The 20,146-nt window shown below is 39.9% G+C and overlaps 1 protein-coding gene across 2 annotated transcripts in view; it reads left to right on the forward strand.

Moving 5' to 3' along the window:
• FOCAD (focadhesin) overlaps positions 1 to 15,635 on the forward strand; it is a 291,760-nt gene extending 276,125 nt beyond the window's left edge. For both annotated transcript variants that reach the window (XM_014792384.2, XM_087444678.1), the window contains exons 38-44: positions 2,553 to 2,813; positions 3,471 to 3,560; positions 6,904 to 7,081; positions 8,690 to 8,787; positions 10,806 to 11,057; positions 13,159 to 13,234; positions 15,296 to 15,635. In XM_014792384.2, the coding sequence (XP_014647870.1) occupies positions 2,553 to 2,813; positions 3,471 to 3,560; positions 6,904 to 7,081; positions 8,690 to 8,787; positions 10,806 to 11,057; positions 13,159 to 13,234; positions 15,296 to 15,369 (1,029 nt within the window). In that variant the 3' untranslated portion in view covers positions 15,370 to 15,635. The remainder of the gene's footprint in view (positions 1 to 2,552; positions 2,814 to 3,470; positions 3,561 to 6,903; positions 7,082 to 8,689; positions 8,788 to 10,805; positions 11,058 to 13,158; positions 13,235 to 15,295) is intronic.
• The last annotated feature ends 4,511 nt before the right edge of the window (positions 15,636 to 20,146 follow it).

Here is a 20,146-nt window from a genome sequence, read left to right on the forward strand (position 1 = left end):
CACTCTTAGTTTGAACTCTCTGTCGGGTAGGTTGCTCATTTCTGTTTCACTTAGTTCCTTTTCTGGGGTTTTGTCCTGTTCCCTTACTTGGAATGTATTCTTTTGCCTCTTCATTTTGCCTCTTTCCCTGTGCTTGTGTCTACGTATTAGGTAGGTCAGCTACGTCTCCTGCTCTTGGATAGGTGACCTTACGTAAGTGATGGCTTAGGAGGCTTCCAGTGTGCTTCCCTCAGTTCTCAATGTTCCAGGGGTGACCCCTATGTGGGCTACATGTATCCTTCTGCTGTGGCCTGTTTGCTCTCCCTGTAGGCGCCCAGGGAGGCTGAGTTATGCTCCTGGCCAGCTGTTGTAATGCTCAGCTGCTTGTAGTTCTTGTGGGCCCTTCAGTCTCTTTATCAGGTGTGGGGAGCCCCAGCACAGTTGGCTGCAAGTTCTAATACCACATTTGTGTTGCAGTATTTCTTTTAAGTGAGTAGGCCCCCAGTGTGGCAGGTTGTTAGGCTCAGGGCCTTACAATTGCTGTAAGCCTCTAGCCTATTAGGTTTCTTGTCAGCTCTCTGAGGATTGCAGCTGGGTGGGGCTGGCCTCAGGCACAGGAGCACCCAATTGTTTCAGGTTTTGGAAGGTGGAGCAAACCTCCTATGTGGGTCTTTGAGAAGTACAAGTCTTCTGCGGCTGAGAAGCCCTGCCGCCCACAGGTCCACACACACAGTCAACACAGTCCTGCCCCGTGTGAGTGCCCCGACCTCCCCAAGCGGACCCAGTCTCTCCACGGCGGGAGCCCCACACACTCCACCACTGCCCCACACTCTCCACCCGCTCCTTGTGCACACCCTGCCCTGCTCAAGTCGGCTCAGTTGCCAGGCTGCAGAGAATCCAGTCACCAATCTATGCAGGCCCACACGTTGCCTGAGGGCTTGTTGTTGGGTGGGGCCAGGCTCTAGGGTGGGCTGCCTGCCCTGGCTGAGCTGGATTAAATCGGTGCTCTAGCGGGTGGGGCAGACCCTGGGCTAGCAGGCCTCAGGGAGAACTCCAATGGCGTCTGTGTCAGCACGCCCACACCAGGCCACAACAATGGCCGCCGCCAATGTCCCAGTCCCTGGAGAGGTCTCACCCCTCACCATGATGCACTCAGGGCCTATTAGGTGAGTCTCTTGTCACCGAAGCACTGTACACCTTTCTTTCTGGTGATTTTAGGGTGCTTCCTGAAACGGGTGAGTTTGCGTGCGGGCCCTTTAAGAGCCGGTTTTAGTTTCTTTGTGAACCGGGTTTTCTGGGGGTGCTCCCCAGTGTTTTAGTAGCAGGCACAGTCAGATATTATGCCGCTGGTCTCGATTGTGCTGGGTCCACAAAATGCCCACAGCGGGGGCGCTCCCCGGCTCAGGACCCTGCGCCTCCAGGGAGGCTGCGTACCTGTGAGCTGCTCCCGGCGGCCGTGACGCTGGCGGCTTGTGAAGGCGGCGTTTTCTCTCCGGAAGGGAGTTTCTGCCTCTTCCACCTCAGTTAGGATTGTCCGTTGTTGCAGGAGTTCCTCTTATCCAGTTTTCAGTTCTGTCTCAGGGGTAATTTTTCCACGAGTAGTTGTAAATTGGCTGTGTCCACGGGAGGAGGTGAGTTCAGAGTCCGCCTACGCCGCCATCTTGACTCCTCTCCCTCCCACTTCTCTTTTAGATCTGTGCTGCTCTTTTGCATTTGCCCTTGATTATGGACCTTTCCTGTTATCTTTGTTAATTAACAAATTAAGTTTGTGAATTCATTTTCTTACTTGTATGCCTTCTCATTTAAAAAAATGATCTGAAATGGCATATTCTTTAAAGTGAGCTCTTCAGATAACTCATGCAACTACATTGATCTTTTTTGAAATTTACTTATTTTGTCAGATTTTATTTTTTATACCACCTCTTTTAGACTTGCTGCCCCTTTAGTGTCATACTTACATTTCTAAGAATTTTCGAAGCCCTCTCCCTTCAAGTCTGTGGCACGTAACAGAGCTATTACTAGCTGAGCCCCTTCTTAGCTCTCATGAACTGTAAGATGCCCTGGTTAGTTCCACATACTCAGCTGGTCAGAAATGGTCCCAGCATGCCAGTTCCCTTATTATTTCCTTATGCTTCCTCAGAAGAAGAAATTAATAAAATCAGATATTCTATTTCGTTGATTTCCAGCAGAAGAGCCTTTCATCTTTGGGAGCTTTTCTTGCCAGAGAATGTGACCTTTTCAGACTGAATGGCAAACTGCCATGTACTTTTAGAAGTAGCATTTTATTCCCTTCACTGAAAAGATCCAAAGTTTAAACTGAGTAGTTCACAGATGGATTGGCAGATACCACATATACACACGAGTCACTCTGGATCAGAGGTCACTGCAGCAGCCAAAATTACATGCGTTGTTGGCCCACTGGACATGAAGCTGTGGGAAAATGAGGGGCAAGGAAGTAACCTGAACCTTTTATCTCTCAGTCTACCCTCAAACACAGTGATGACCTAGAGGTTTAGAGCATTGCAAACCCAGACTTGCCTGTTTACGTCTGACCTCTTCTGTGTTGCTTCCAGCCGAATATCAAGAAATACCTCCTGGTATCTCTACCTCTGTGGATAAAACACGCCTCTGATGAGCAGATCCTGGGATTTGTTGAAAACTTAATGGTGGCAGTTTTTAAAGCAACTTCCCCAATTTCCAATCTTGAGTTATGCCTGAGGGCCTTACAGGGTCTGGGCCAGGCCATGAAACTGCCCAGCCCTTCCTTCCACCTCTGGAGTCTGCTCTGCGAAGCTACTGGGAAAATTTTTGACCTTCTGCCAAATAAGATTCGGGTGAGGAACAAAAATATTTACATTCCTGACAATTTATGTTTGGGATTTTTTAAAGCCTTTTTGGCAAAGCGGGAAGGTGTATGTTTTAAGAATGTGGTGAGAAGGCTAGCAAGAAATAACCACATTCTTCACTAAGAATGTGTTTGCTTCCAAGATCTAAATTGAGGTTGAATATTTAGAACCAAAGCTTTGAGCAAGCTTGGAAGCAGGTTAACCAGTGCTGCACCAGGAAATTTGTCTTAGGCCTTTTACCAAATGCCTGTAGAAGATGAGCAAGCTCAAAACTCTTACGCTTTACACCTGGAGAATCCTTGGGCATATTGTCCAATATACTATTTCTATAAAGGGACTTAACAGCAGCCTTTCCTCTCCCCGCAACAGACTTCTGAATTGTAGTTTTACAAAGAAGTTAAAAATCTGTTAGGAGTGATAGATTCTGATAAGGAGAGAAAAGTACAGCCCAATAAATGCACAAAATTACGTGAAAGATGTCTTTTAAATGATAAAAATTGGCCACATGTTTTGGTTTGGTTAAAATTAAAATCTCGTCAGCTGCTGTTTGTGGAGATAAGCAAATCTAATAATTTGTCAGAACATCTAGAATGTACTTGTTATCTTACATTGTATTTTGACATGGTTGTGATTTTTCTTTACCAGAGAGACCATCTAGAGCTGTATATCAGTGTAGCAAAATGCCTCTCAGAAATGACAGATGATGAAGCCAATCGAGTTTCCCAGATTACTGAGGTAATAACATATCTGTATTTTTTGTTTCATTATTAAGGTGGGAATTACAGTTGAAGAGATGATTACGGTATCCTTTTGGCTGAAGCTAGTTTTGCTTCATATTTGTTACTGGCTAATTTCAGGAAACTATCTCTGTCTCACTGTGGGGTCTTGTGTCTAGTAGTATGGTTGGATATGTAGTAGTGTGGATGGATAGATGGATGAATAACTTTTTAACCTAATTAATTCCACTTTGTCAAGAGCATTTTCGTGTCACCTATGGGCAAAAATAAGTATGGGACAACATCTTCAATACAAAAACCACAAGAATGGGAATATTCTGACCAAAGCACTTTCTGTGCAGGGAAGGTATAAATAAATAGTTCTGTTTTCACATTTATTTTTCTTCACCTGGTACTTCTCCTTTTGAAATGAAGAAAGGTGGCTGATTGAAAAACAGGCTCTATCAACTTTTACACAAGATAATTAACAAGTACCCTTCACACCCACACCCCAAGGATGAATGAGTAAAAAGTAGCATACCAGTAAAGTTGCCAGATTTAGCAAATATAATACAAGATATCTTGTTAAATTTGAATTGCAGGTAAACAATGAATAATTTTTTAGTATAAGTATATCCCAACGGACCTATTTATTCAAATGGCAGCCCTGCATACCAGGTAATAAATACCAAAGGTCTAGAGAACTGTGAGCCCTCACATAGCTCATGGACATCTTATCATTTATTTCACTTGATGGCAGGTTTGCCTATTCAGTTGAATCCTTGAATTTCTGCATCGTATAGCAGTGATTCTCAAAATGTGGTCCCTGGACCAGCAACATCAGCCTGGGAGCTGATTAGAAATGTAAATTCTGGAGTCCCACTCCAGACCTCCTCAATCAGAAACAATGGAGGTGGGGCACAGGAGTCTGTGTTTTAACAATCCCTCCAGGTGGTTGTGTGCATCCTCAGGTTTGAGAATCACTATTAGAATATTCGGAATATCAGCATTTTGGAGATTAGTTTGTTTTAATCAGAAACAAACAGTATAAGGAAATGCTTAAGAGAATGGACTCTGGAGCCTCACTGCCAGGGTTTGAAATCAGCTCCGTAATTTACTAGCAATGTGACCTTGGTTAAGTTTCATAACCTCTCTCTGACTCAGTTTCCTCATCTATAAAAGGGAGATAATAGCACTTACCTCCTAGGGTTGTTTTGAGAATTAATTGACTTAATCCATGTTAAGTTCTTGGGAAAAGTGCCTGACTCAAGGTATGTACTCAGTAATTATTTATTACCATAATTATTACATTCATGTAATTTATTATATCCTATTATTATATTCATGTAATATAGTTGGAAGTAATGCATATAATTTACTTTGTAGTACTTAGAGCTAACAGATGCTGTGTTATTCACTTGGGTTCCTGAAGTGCCATTCAGAACATTGTCACTAGAACATTCTAAATAGTGTTCTGATGTCTCCAAAAGAGTTAACTTGTTCCACTGAGGTCAGTGTTTCTATTCATTTCTGGAAAGAATAGAGGTAAGAATAAAGTAGTGGTGAAGAGCTCAGACTCCTCTAGGTTCCAATTCTTAGTCTGTCACCTATAGTTATGTGACATTAAGCAAGTTACTTAACCTCTGTTCCTCAGTCTCCTCATCTGTAAAGGAGGGATGTTAATAGTAATTTACTGCATAGGATTGGTGTGAGAATTAAATAGTTAATGCAGTGGTCCTCAAACTTTCTGGTCTTAGGGCCACTTTAGTGTCCTAGAAATTATTGAGGACTCCAAAGAACTTTTATTTGTATGGGTCATATCTGTCAATATTTACCATATTAGAAATTAAAACTAGGAAATGTAAAAAATATTTACTTAAAAGGAATAATCTAAACCCAATTGCATCTTAAATAAGAAAAAATATTCTCCAAAAAACAAAAAAATTAGTGAGAAAGGTGGCATTGTTTTACATTTTTGCAAATCTCTTTAATGTCTGGCTTAATAGAAGACAGCTGGATTCTCATAGCTGCTGCTTCAGTCTATTGTGATGTTGTTTTGGTGAAGTGTGTGAAGAAAATCCAGATTCATACAGATACGTAGGTGGAAAGGGGAAGAATGAGTTAATTGTCTTGTCAGATAATTGTGGATTCTTTCTTGGATGCTGCCCCCAAACTGAACAAGTGGTAGTTTCTTATACGTTAGTTGCACTGTGGAATCTGAAACCATATCAGTGAACTTCACATACTCTGTTACATTAAAATCCATTGGTCTATCTTGCTCTCTGGGTCTTTTACCAATGCATGATTTTGTAATATCATACATTGGTCATTTGGAAAATATTGAGTCACTGAGTTTTAAAAATCTTCCAAATGTTGACACATTTCATTATATAATATCAAAACATAATATTTGTCAGTATCCCCAACAGTCTCATCCAAAAAGTCTCTTATGTACTGGGAAGCTGCCAAAGCCATAGTAGCAGATACAAATTCTCCAGAAACCTAATTTTTGCTTAAAAGCTCAGATTTTATCATTGGCAACAAATACTGTCAAGTACTTTCCTTGAAGTGACAGTCTCACTTCCTTCAATTTTAAGAAAATAATCTGTCCGATACTCAGTTTGAATAACTATAGTTTATCCATCAATCATTCTTTCAAGTAAATGGTGTTCCATGAAAAGAGTGGCTATTTCAGCTCACAGCTCAATCTTACAAGTGTTTTTCCTTGAGACAACCATCATACTTGGGTGTGCAGCAGAAGTCCTTTATGCATACTTCCCGTTTTGTCCTACAGAATGTTAAAAAGATGTGTACTCAAGGGCAAAAGTTTAACAAAGCTAATAATTTTTATTGTTTACAAGGATATTTTAAATGAAACTAGGTTTTTAAAAAATTACAAGTGGCAGTGAAAAATACAATGAATATTACTACAGTTTGGTTCTATTATGAATATAGTTTGACCTCACAGACCCTCTAAAAGGGTCTTGGGGTCTCCAGAGGACTGTGAACCACTGAATTAAGACATGTTAAGTGCTTAGAATGGTGCCTGGCACATAATAAGTACTGTATTTGTTATCATTGTTATTATTTGTGTATCCTCACTAAATATCATCACCAATTAACCCCTGAAATCATTTATGGTTTTTATGAGAAAACAGGAGGTGACATTACAACCCCCTGTGTGTGTGTACATTTTAATACAGCACACAGGCAGATATGTCACATGCTGCAAGAAATAAACAGTTTTAGCATTTGGAATAGTAATCCACTTCAAACTCATCCTTTCTGTTTTGCCCTTGCCCTGACGTTCTATAATGACTTCAGTTAATTTAATAGTAACTGAACAATTTGCTTTTTTGCAGAGCAGCATAGAAAAGGCTGCCTTTGTCAGACTGTACTTGGTCTCTCAAGGACGATTCCCCTTGATGGGCTTGAGTGATATGCTCAGTGTTGCAGTTCAGCACCATGAAAAAGACACGCTGGCCTGGATGATACTGCACAGCTTATACCAGGCACGGATTGTGAGCCATGCCAACACAGGTAAGGCCAGCCTGGGGCAAGCATCAGGAACAGAAAGATCCCTTTTAAGTTGTAATTGTTTCCTCAACTTAACATCTAGTTTAATGCTTCTTGACACAGGCGAGGCCTTATTACTCCAAAGAGGAGCACCTTGGCTGGAAATGAGCAGTTACAGCTCACAACATCTACTCTTTGCAGATGGGAATGAATTCTATTGATAATTTTTATATTGTATTTGGACCTCCAGGCCCGCAAGGATATAAACAAATTTATCAGATTGATTCTGCGTGCTTCAGTTTCCCAAACAGACAGATGTCCCTCGATTCTGCCTGATGTTTTCAAGAAAATGGCTTTGGGGCGGTCCTTTAACAAACAAACCAAAAAAGAAAATAGCAACAACAAAATTAAATAGTTATTCTATAGAAGAACCTCTCAGGGGTGAGAAGAGTAAAATCTAGACACCCTAACTACATCAAGCCACAAGCTCCAGGCCTGAAGCTCTGCTGATGAATCATATGGTGCAACTTTTAGACCACTTTAGAATTTACACTTTACTAGTCATCTGAAAAGGCAGCTCCCCCATGTCCCCTCCCATACCTTTGGTCATATGCTCACAATATCTTGAAGCTACATTCAGTTTCTGAATGGCACATGGCTTAAGTGAATCAGATGTGGCTGGGAAGCCCTTGTGACTCTAGGTAAGCTACTCACGTTTTTGTGCCCCATTTTCCCATCTCTTGTATCTTCAAGGTTTTGAGAGAAAGCTGACAAACATAATTGTAGTACTCTTTTCAAGACTGTATGGAAAATTTTGATTCATCCTCCTCTTTGGTAACTGAGATAGTTATCTCGTGTCTGCAGTAGTGTCTGCCCAATGAAAAATGAACTTGTGATGAGAAACTAGATGTTTTTCCTCTAAATTGAAAGTGTATTTATCAGGAAGAAATCTAGTAGGTGTTCTCAATTAAGCATGAAGATACATGAAGTAAACTGAAATAAATTTGATATCGCCTATGATTCTAACTAGCTAGCTTCCAGATTTAGTTCCCATTTTCCTCTTATTCACTAAATTTTGAAAGCCTTCCCAAGTAGTCTTTACTGTGCTGGGAATCCTCATTTTAAAAAAATCAAAATGGAAAAATCAATATTTATGCTGATGTTTGTTCTCCAGTTACCCTGTAATAGCTGGTTTTTATTTCTTTTTATGTCTTTGGGATAGGTTTTCTCTGTGATTTTGGCATAAATTGGGAATATTTAAGCAAAGGGGTCTATAAAAACAACTAATTATCCAAGATTCAACATTAATGGCTAGTTGGCATGCCAGATTTCTCCTAGTGTGTTTACTATTGAGAGAGAAATTCCAGTAAATGCATTTTATAACTAGTAGGTGGGTAGGTTTGAAGAATAAATTAGTTTTTGAAAATAACGAAATAGGGTCATCTGACACGAATCGAGTCCAAGACCTCTCTCACGGGCTATCACAATTCTCAGGTGTTGCAAGAGGACTTGACACACGGTCACGGGATCCTCACCAGGGTCTCTGCTTTAGCTAGGATGACTATTGCTGATCTGTTTTGCATTTCAAAGGAAAACTATGGTCTGGTAAGAAAATTTCTTTTTTCGTTTCAGGCGTGTTGAAGAGAATGGAGTGGCTCTTGGAACTGATGGGTTATATCAGGAATGTTGCTTACCAGTCAACCTCTGTTCAGAGTGTGCCTCTTGATAAGGTACAATCTAGAAGCATAATTTGTGGCTTCCTTAAAATATAGAATTTATATTTGCTCTCCCAAAAGAGGAATATGTTGCTGCCTGCAGCTTTCTTTCCCTCCTTCCTTTTATTTTTGGGGAACAATGGTGATAACTCTCTGATGTCACAAGGAAACTAATGTTCTTCAAGCTCTTGGAGATACCCATACTGCCCTTTGAAAAGTATTTTCAACAGAATGTGTTCCTGATAGGCAGTACACAGAAGACACTAGCTGGAGAGGGAACCCCAGGTCCTGTGTATTTGAGCTTGATCTCACAAAGAATGTGGGGTACTGGGCTATGGCCTCTGCACCAGCCCAGAGTATGGCTTTAAATACCTGGTTTGAAGAAGTTCCTGAAATACACACAAGTAATCTGTGTTTGCACCAATACTTACGTGTGTGTGTGCCCATACTGGTTCATCACACCTGCAAAATGACCTATGACCCAAAAATGTTTAACAACCACTGGTATTGGGTGAGTTGAAAAAAAAGATTAGTAAATAAATTGAAGACTGTACTTTCCTACTCTACTAATTTTCTTGACTTAGCTGCCGCTATGCATTTTTTAGTAGTAGGATTTTTTTCTATAGGCATGAAAAACCCGTTTCATGGGTATCCTGTTTACTGTGTGAGTAAAATTTGCATAATTTGGGATGTTGTTTGAAATTCTGCCCAGCTTGTCTGAGGAGTTGTGTGTCTTTTTGAAATTTTAATTAGTGAGATTAGGAATTTTAAGGGATTGAGGAGTACTTCTTAAAGTTTTTTTTCTTTGTGAGGACTATCAGCCCTGAGCTAACATCTGATGCCAATCCTCCTCTTTTTGCTGAGGAAGATTGGCCCTGGGCTAACATCTGTGCCCATCTTCTCCTACTTTATATGGGACACCACCACAACATGGCTCGACAAGCAGTGCGTGGGTGCACACCCGGGATCCAAACCTGCGAATCCTGGGCCACTGCAGCGGAGCGCGCGCACTTAGCTGATTGCGCCACCAGGCCGGCCCCTTAAACTTTACTTTTGGACTAGCTGTCCTCTTTTTCTTCTAAGTTTTTGTTAACCTTTCTCTTTTCTTAAAAAATCTTTTAAAACTTAGAAAACACAGATAAGCAGAAAGAAGTGTAATTTATTTATTTATTTATTTATTTTTAGGAAGATTGGCCCTGAGCTAACATCCGTTGCCAATCTTCCTTTTTTTCTTTTTCTCCCCAAAGCCACAGTACATAGTTGTGTATCCTAGTTGTAGGTCCTTCTAGTTCTTCTGTGGGGGACGCCACCTCAGCATGGCTTGATGAGTGGTCACTAGGTCCACGCCCAGGATGCAAACCGGCGAACCCCAGGCCACTGAAGTGGAACATGCGAACTTAACAGCTACGCCACCGGGCTGGCCTCAAGAAGTGTGATTTAAATCACAGTTATCCAAAAACTCAGAAGTGGCCCTTGTTACCACCATTTCTACAAGTGTCTAGATTAGTCTAAAAATCTGAATGGATGGATTCTAGACAATTTTTTAAAAATGCATGTGGAGAGTCATTCGTTGTTGTTCAAAAATAGAATCAGACTATATGTATTTTTAAAAAATCAGTTTTGGCCACATAACAATAAATCTAAATATCCTTGTCTATATGACTCTTAGTTAATTTTTAATCTCTTTGAAAATACCAAAACAGAGGAATGTTTGGATCTCAGTATGATTAGGAATTAAATAAATTATGTTTCTCCTGAAATGTTAGAGCAATAATAATGAAATTGTTGGGCCTTCTGTCTTTACAATAGGGGATCCCCAAAACCTCCCAAAGCCCTAAAATGTCTCTTTTCTAAGCATGGATATGGAGTTCACCATTCAGGCCAGTTCCTCTTCTGGAGTGGATGTGGGGCAGGAGGAGGGGTGGGTGAACGGGAAGATAACATTGCATCATGATGGGGGCTGTGTATGTAAGCATATGTTACTTTGAATTGTTAAAACATGTGACCTAACCTTGTTTCTATTTCCATTGTAGGCTTTGGACTTCTTGTTGCTGATATTTGCAACCGCAGTGGTTGCATGGGCAGACCACGCTGCCCCTCTCCTCCTTGGCCTCAGTGCCAGTTGGTTGCCATGGCATCAGGAAAATGGCCCAGCTGGGCCAGCATCAAGCTTCCTTGGCAGGAGTCCAATGCACAGGGTCACTCTGCAGGAGGCTCTTACTCTCCTTCCCAGTAGCATGCCTCTTCTGCTGCAGAAAGAGCCGTGGAAGGAACAGACCCAGAAGGTGAGGTTGGCGGCCACCTATTTACCAGAGCAGGCAGCCTTTTTCTTTTCAGCACTTGCTTCTGTAGAATTGAGGTTGAAGTTAAGTGAAACCTGAATCACACCACCGGCTTTCATACTCAGCCTCAAATCTCAGCCAGATACAGAGCCTCAGAGATTGAAGCTAGCCCAGGCTCAGGGTAATTGAAAACAACAGTGACAACAGCAGCAACCTGCTTACAGTTGGGAGTGACGTGGAAAGAAAAGCTTATACTTGCCTTCATTTATTGAAGGCACATGTGTTCTTGATCCTGAGGATGAAAGGATGAGTGAGTCTCTGAGAACTCAGAATCTCAGAGTGAGGACAGACAGGAAGGCGAGTTCAAGATTGCAGGGTGGTATGATAAGGAGGATACAGGTGATGAGCAAGAGAGGGGGATGATCAACCATGCCTAGGGGTGGGTCAGGGACATCTTCCGAGGGGAAATGTGAGTCTGGAGCGTCCATCTTGTATATTTAAGGTTCCCCACAGCTCATTCCATCCTACAGCTGTGTTCCAGGTGCCCATCATGCTCCTGGCCTGTGCTAGATACTGTGGGGAGATTTGTAAAGGCCTGATGCCGTCACCCTCGCCTGAGGAAAATCTGAACTGTAGGAAGCACCTTCTGGGTTTTAATATGGAGATTCCCCAGGCTGCTAGCTGTCGTTCAGAGCGTATGAAAACACTGCTTCCTCTACTTCTCATTACACGGCTCTGACATGTCTTTAATACAGTTAATTGGAAGATTCTTCTTTGAATCCTATTTAATCAAAACTGGATTTTTATGAGGTCGAAAGCTTAAAACTAACCTTTCGTGGCTTATTCTTAAAATCTGAACATTAATCTTTCAAAATATTTCTGAACTGTGGACCTTAGCCACGTACAACTCCACCGAGCGTCTCAATCAAAATGCCTTTGTTTTCTTAAACCTGATAAACATTAGTATTGTTGCCCCAAATCTTGTGTTTTCTCCTTCATTTTAAGTCAAAATAAATTTAAATGTGGTATCCCCTCATGTTATTTCTGGCCTGGGACACCGTGTTCACTTTGGACTACAGTGTACACATCCTGCATCTATTATGTTTTTGTAGGGCTTGATTTATTTACTTAACAGTAGGATATTATAAAACAAAATTGAGAAAAAGAAAATAAACAAAGAAAATAATTTTTTAATTAAAGCAGGGAATTAAGAATATTTTCTTTATCTATTTTACTCTTTCTTCAACTCAGCTTCTATGTCCAAAGATAAAATGCCTAGTCCGTATGAGTAATGTATGTGTTTTTTAATGAGCCAAGGTTGGCAACATTCAGTCATCAATGAAATTATCCTGTATCTAATTCAGAAGCAATTTTGGCTGCACCCTGGGAGATCAGTCAAACTTATGAGTACTGTGAGTTTCTACCTCATTTGCAGGATTTATTTGCAGTTAACACGCTTGGCTCTACCTAGTAAATTATTTTATGTCTTTTCTCTTGCATTTCAACTTCCTGTTTCATATCCATTCAGGCACAAACTGTTCTCATTTACAAAAACATTTTATTTTAGAAACAGGGGCTTACATCTGATATGTTTTCCTATTTATTGCCCAGCCTCAGAGCCTAGGCCTAGACTCTGCACATAGAACCAGGTGGGAGGCAGCGTGATGCGAAGCAAGAGCTTGGGGCTTTGAAAAGCCAGGTGTACTAGAGTTCAGATCTTGACTCTGCTGTTCATTGGGAATGGACTTAGGCAAGGATTGCAAGCTCTCTGGGCCTCTCACAGTGATGAGAGATAGTGTTCATCACACACAGGAGGCCCTCTGGGCCCATGTCTGCCTCACTCTCAAAACCTATAGCTGGTCTCAGGGTATTCAGCAGGGGAAGAAGGTTTGAGTTTGCTGGGTCATTTGACTAAAAGGGAGCTGTGTCCAATTCCACCATCCCTTGTGGCTGGTCCCGGTTTATCTCCACTCCCCCAGCCCAGACATGTATTGCCTGGGGACTACTGCACTGATATGCATGTATGCAGGCCCAAGGGTATGACTGATCTCTTGCTGGTAGTGGGATTGTCTTCACTGATATGGTTCTTCATTTTTCACCCTAGTTCATTGACTGGCTATTCAGCATCATGGAAAGCCCGAAAAAAGTCCTTTCAGCAAAATCAAGGGATCTTTTAAAAGGTATTGCTTCTATGCTTTATGCCCAAAGTAGATGAAAACCATCCAGTATTGTCTGTGCTGCAGAACAGCATTCTACTGATATTGGTTCCTGAAAGGGCTCATTCAGGTTCAGTTTAGAGAAATAATCTGGAGCTCTCACCAACGTGGCATTTTGAATTAGAAAGTGGATTTAAAAGAGTTTCAGTGCCTTTAAATTGAACTTTTAAACAGTTTTAAAATGTTTTATTATAATGATAAAATATGACTTTAATTAAAATTTAGAAAATTCAGAAAAGTAAAGAGAAAAAGCAAAGAGGAATTCAGAGTCCCATTGCCGAGTGACAATTCTGATATTCTAAGAAGTTTTTGTCCCCTCTGTGTATGAGTGTTGTTTAACATACTCATAATCATATACAATTGAAAAAATACATAGACACTTTGAGTACTGCCTTTTTTATTTTAATAGCATTTAACCTGGTCTTACACTGACTTCATAAATAGTATTTTTAATACCTGTATAGTATTTTGCCAAGGGAATTGGACATTTCCCATGCTTTCAGGCAATTAGATGGTTTTTGTGTTTTTATACTTCTCTATTGATTTGTTAAACTATGACTGTAGGATCCACAAACATAGAAGATCTTTTTGTGAAAATTATGTACATTATTTTATTACTCAAATCTGAGAAGTCATTTCAGTGTTGACTCTGTGGCCCAAGACAGCTTGGACTGTCATTTGTGTCTTGGGCTTTGGGGGTCTGGATCCTAGCAGTGGCCACTGTTGATGCGCCTGACAAGCTGTAAGATATTGCACTGGAAAGTCTCGCCTTGAGGAAGTCGCCTGGCGGCCTGCATTTGTGATAATCCATCTGGCCAGCCTGTGTCGTAGTATGACCATATTTTGCTTTAAGTATGGTATAATTTATTGGTTGTCAAACAAGCAAGATTTCCCTAATGTGCTGGTTCTGATCCTTCTCCCCACCCCCAAACTAGGTGGAGGGCATGTATAGGAAGATGATTCTGATCAACAACAGAACTTTACTAAGAATCATGGCTATGGTTTGACATATTTTCACTTGATCCATCCCTAGAGACTTGCTACTAGGATTTCCTCCATTTATTTGCCTCAGGGTGTTTGGACTCATTTTTAATGGCCATGGGTCCATAATACCATTGGTTGCTCCAAACATATACAGTTGTCCCTCAGTATCCATGGGGGATTGGTTTTAGGACTCCCCTGGGATACCAAAACCCACAGATGCTCAAGTTCCTTATATAAAATGGTGTGACATTTGCATATAACCTATGCACATTCTCCTGTTTATGTAGTTATTTGGGTCAAGGAAGTACATGTTCACCTAATGATTATATAGTCAAGGGCTTATTAGAGTCACATGCAATAATTGTGTAACTCTGGCTTACCTACATTCTCTCACACTATTATATTTTAAATAATATATCAATTATTTATATCAGTTTCCTAAAATAAGATATATAATAAGTTACATAGCGGGATTACTCAGAACTTTCCTGCTTTAAATTGATCCCTGAGGGGCCCATGACAGATAAGAAAAAGTGTGGACTTGTGAGTACATGTTCAAATATAGTTTAGTACAGTCATGCTTGCTCCATTGTGCCCATGAACCTGACTTTGTTACAGGATCAGTTTTTTTTTTTACCTTTTAACTAAACATTTAATGGAAAAATCATACTCATGTAGAAAAGTGCACAAATCATAAGTAGATTTTTACAAAGGGAACGCACCTATCTAATCAGCACCCAGATTAAGAAAAACATCACCAGCATTCCAGAAGTCAGTTTTTGTTTTAATTGTGCAGAATTTCCTGTTAACTGATTGCAGGGTAACTTTTTTTTTTTTAAAAAAAGAAACCTTTTCCCAAGCCTTTATTAATAGTTTTCTGCCATTAAAATTCTGCCTAAGGCTTGAAGGGAATTCTTAGTCTTTAAGATTAGCCAAGTGAGAAAAAGCCAAGTTTCTCTTCTGACACTTTTTGATATAAATGACCTTTTCAAATGCAGCATCACCAAATGCAACCATGTACTTTATTTTTTGTCCCCTTAGCCACCCTGCTGTCCTTGAGAGTTCTCCCAGAGTTTAGGAAGAAAGCCGTATGGACCAGAGCGTATGGTTGGTGAACAGTTCTCAGCTGGATGAGGAAAACCATAGAAATGGAAGAAGTTTTCAGAATTCATGCCTGGGATTGCTGAGACATGATGCAGAGAGTTATGGGTCCTGAAAGGGGGACATTGCTTCAATACCCAGGCCAGTTGACACTGAAATGAGAACTTGAATTTTCTTTTATTTGGCCAGAGTTCAATCTGAAGATTTTCTTTGTGAAAATTTGACTATATTATCTCCTAACCCTTAAATTCTAGTAAAATAATCTTGTGAATTTTGTGCATATGACTTTTATTTGTTTTAAGGCACGGGGAAGATTTTGCTAGCAAAGCCAAACTATAGTGGTGACAGTGGCATCATGCTCTATTTCCCATGAAGTCTCTGGCGGATATTCACTGACTCAATGAATCAATGACTCAGTGAGTTAGACACATTTTCTCACTGATAAAACCCTCTCTTGGAACTGCTATACACATTTAAATAATATGCTTAGTGTTGAACATTAGCTAAATCAGATTCATTAATGGTGGCTATAATTTTCTTATGCTTAGGTCTCTTGAATGCAAGTGAAAGTTACCCAATTCAAAATAGCTTCAGCCAAAAAAGAGATTAGTTCACAAACCGAGAAGTTTAAGAGTAGATCTGATCAGGCACAGCTGCATCCGCTGGGTCAAAGAGCACCATCAGGGCATGAGATCACTCCACATAGTTGGCAAGATGGCTGCCAGGAGCCTCAAAGAGCAGGAAAGGTGTCTTTGCTCATAGGTGTGGCAGAAGCAACATGGGGAGGACTCTGGTTCAGCTTGGGTTGCTGAACAACCATCCAGGCCATAGGAGGTAGGGTACTGTAATTGACCAGGCCTGGGTCATATGTCCGCTGAACTAGGTTCCCCCAGAAGAAAGATAATGAGATGCTGGGCAAACATGTCCTCAAAAAATCAATCTTTTTCATAAGTACAAATCTTTATCTTAATCAGGCTGACTAGTGGCCTAATGACAAGTAAATGACAGTATCCTCAAGGGTTGCATTTTACTCAAGGGCTTGAGAATCAGCCAGCATTTTAATTTTGATCTGTTTTCTAATTATCTTTCCTTCACACAGCCTTTAATCAGGGCTGTCTTTAACCACATATAAACGTACTGATGTATACATATATGGGATCATTTTGTGCCGCTAGAATAATGTACTTTTGTGTCTATCATGTTGTCGCAGTGCCTGGTACTTTACGAGCACCATGGAACTTTTAGTATTCCCGTGTGGCATATACCTTCATGTTGTCACCAAGTGTGCCTACCACTTAGGTTAAAAATAGCTCTACTAGTTTTATTTTCCAAATATATGGATTTGTGACTCCAGGTTTCAAATATTTGTGGTTCACTGTGTAATTCACACCCTGTTCCCAGGTCGTAGTTCTTTTTTTGCTGAACCTCATAGAATACCAAGATGCTTACAGAAAAGAGGGAAGGGAAGATGAGCTCTCAGGTAGTATGTACCTACATTGCCAGTATTTCATATATATTACTTCCTTAGAGTTTGGGCTGGAGGGAAATGAATTTGAAGGAAGCAGAAACTTAGAAAATTTACTTTAGAAGCCAGCTTCCCTCTCCTTCCCACCCACACACACTTTCTTATACTTCCTACCAATTAGAGGTTGAAATTCACCTAATGTTTATTGTTGGTGCCAGGCTGTGTGTGCACTAGAGCTTTCACTTGTATTATTTTATTGAACTCTTGCAACAGTACTGTGAAGAGGCATTATTTTCTATTTTAAAATGGAGAAAACACATCTAACAAGTGGCAGAGCTATGCCTAGAACCAAGATCCTAGAACCCCAGATCCAGTGGTCTTTCTACTACATCAGGCATCACCTGCTTTAAGATGAAAACTCTCACCAAAGATTAAACCTCATTCATGCTTAATATCGATTGCTATAGTCAGATAAAAGAAACATCCCTGCCTCATAGTAATAAGCCTCTGGAATTGAGAATTTTAGCAGTTGAGTGTGAAGGAACAGGTTGGCATGGGTTGAAGGACATGAGATTCCTGGGCCAGCTTGCAGACATGGATGGCAATAAGGAACAACGAAGAGGAAGTGGGCACTGAAGAAGTACTCTGCATCCCTCCTCCCCCGCCGAATCAGCAGGCAGAGCTTGCTAATGCTCAAGGAAAGGGATGAAGAAGCAGCCCGGTCTTCTAAACCCAGACTGCCTTTTTCAATTCAAGCCAGTTTCTCCCCGTTCAAACTTTGTCCCTGCTCCTGCCCTTGAGAAGAAAACAGAAAGGAAGGAATAAGATAGATCTCTATCCTTTCTACTCTAGCTCCCTCTTTGTTTTCAGGAGTCTTGAGTTTAAGATTCATTAGATTTTCCTATTCATGGGAACCTCTAAAGAGTCTAAAATGTGATTCTAAATTTGAAAATCTAAAGGTTCTAAAATCCATATATTCTAAGATATAGGTCACTGGAATAATAAGACCCTTTCTCTTGGTTACTTTATGTCCTCAGGTAAGAATTAAGTTATTCTCAGGATATTTCAGTTCTCCAGAAACCAGAAGTCTCTGCTTTTTCAGACCAGATGTTCCAAACTATATACAAAAGGAGACATTTCCTTACAAGTCATCTTCTGTTAGTTTTTGAAATCACAAGTTGCCAAGACAAATAGCATGCTAGGGTATACTAACAAATTAATATGTGGGGTTAGAGCCATGTTGTGTGTCTCAGAAGTATCCAAACACTCTGACTTTTGATTTGAAAAGTGTACATTTGGAACAGATGTTGGGATCCAGGCAAGTGCCTAAAATCGTCTTTGTGTGTTATTTGTAGTGTAATGGCTCCATGGTAACTAAAGCTGTTAATAACCAACCATTTTTTGCAGTTAATTGCTACAAGTTAACTTCTCTAAAATAATTTGACCGATAATGATATTATAATTGTATAGGGAGTAAGACATTATTGAGGACTCAACCACTATCTTGAAATAACTTAGTCACTTTGAAAGTAAGCAGTAGTTTTAGATTCTTGGTAAACATTTTTGTAAATTGCTGTTTTAGAAGAGAAATCAGATCATTTGGTTAAGAGGATGGGCCTTCTTTAAAGCCAGAGTTGTAGGTTAGGTCTCTGGTCAGTTTGTATGTCTGACCGCAACCAGCCTATTCATAGCTGCAGGCATTTCAAACGGAACCAGGGAACAGAATGTGGCTGGAACAGTTTACATCCTTCATCATTGTTGTGAAAAGACACCTCACAGCATCATCTTCATGTATAAATATGTATCATCATTGCTCTGGTCCTGGATAAGGTAATATGCTTTTATATTTGCCGGAAGGAAATATTTTATTCTGATCCTGGAAACTCTCAAGTCTCATCTTTTTTAGCATATGATTCATAAAGTATTTATGAAGTTGTGAGTACGCATCTAATCTGTTACTCTTCATAAACAGTACAAAATTCTCTGAAATGGCAATCTAGAAACATCATCTGATTCTTGTCAGACGTAAGGAACTTGTGAAATAATTTCCAGCTAAATTATTGGATATGAAACAGAATAAAAATGACAGTGATGACTCCCTGGAGTGGGTTTTATTTTTTGGATAAAAGAAATAAGCTACCTCACAAAATAGTTTTGAGAGTTAAAAGCATATAAGCATATATGCTTTATAAATTCTAAAATGTAATGTAAATGCTATCACTTTCTTATGTTTCACTGAAAATAAATAGTAGCTGTAATGCTTGAACACAGGCCTGAAAACATGTATGCTGGGACCTAGGAAGATAATGGAAATTTCTTAATTAAGAAGCTGTTCTCCTTAACAGTAAAAACATTCTAGAAGCAAGTAGCACATGAAGAAAAGATACTTATATAAGTTTAAAAAAAATCTTCTATATGTGTCTTCCAAACATGAAGTACCTTTGAGGATTAATCAACTATAATTGAAACATCACCTAATTAATCTGATAGATTTCTTAAAATATGTTTTTTTCTGGATGTAGTGTAGTAATCTATAAAGTCAGAGTTGCACGAACAATCATGAGTGTCTACTATGGGCCACCATATAAGATTCTGGGGACAAAGTGAACAAGACATGACATTCCTGCCCTCATGGAGCTTATACTCAGAAAATATAGACCAGTAAACCATCATGTAATAAAGAAAAGCATCCAGGAAACATGTAAATTTCCTACCTCTGTCTAACCTTTTATACTTTACAAAGGTTTAATTTACCGTACTTCATTTGCTCTTCAACAACCTTGGGCAGTTAAGGAAACTGGAACTTGAGAATCATTCAGTTAGTAAATATTGGATTTGGATTTCAAATCAAACCCAGTGCTCCTACTTCCAGACCACGTTCTCTCTCGCAGGACCCCATGGCTCAGCTGAATACTGGGGAAGTAAGTACACAATGGACACATACATTTATCTAATGAATTAAGGCATATTTTTATTAATTGATTTTCTTACGCAATTGACCATAACCTTTTTTAAGATGAGATTTAAAACTCTAGCTACCCTTAGCAAAGAGACTAATTAGTTAATAATTCCTATTTAGTATGTTTAAAAACTACTGAAACATGAAAAAATGAATGCCATCATCTCAGTTCTAAAAACAGAACTGCATTGTATGGTGGCTTTAATATAAGTTCTTATTAGCAGTTTTCTGTTCAAAGCTGAAATACTTTTGACTCAAAAGCCATGATTCTCAAACTGTAGTGTGTATGAGGCTCATTTGAGGAGCCTGTCAAAATGCAGATTCCTGAGCTCATTACCAAAGCTGCTGATTCAACAGATCTTTAGTG

The sequence above is a fragment of the Ceratotherium simum genome, chromosome 20 (assembly GCF_057802395.1).
Source record: "Ceratotherium simum simum isolate JZ-2026a chromosome 20, ASM5780239v1, whole genome shotgun sequence".
NCBI classification, from domain to species: Eukaryota; Metazoa; Chordata; class Mammalia; order Perissodactyla; family Rhinocerotidae; genus Ceratotherium; species Ceratotherium simum.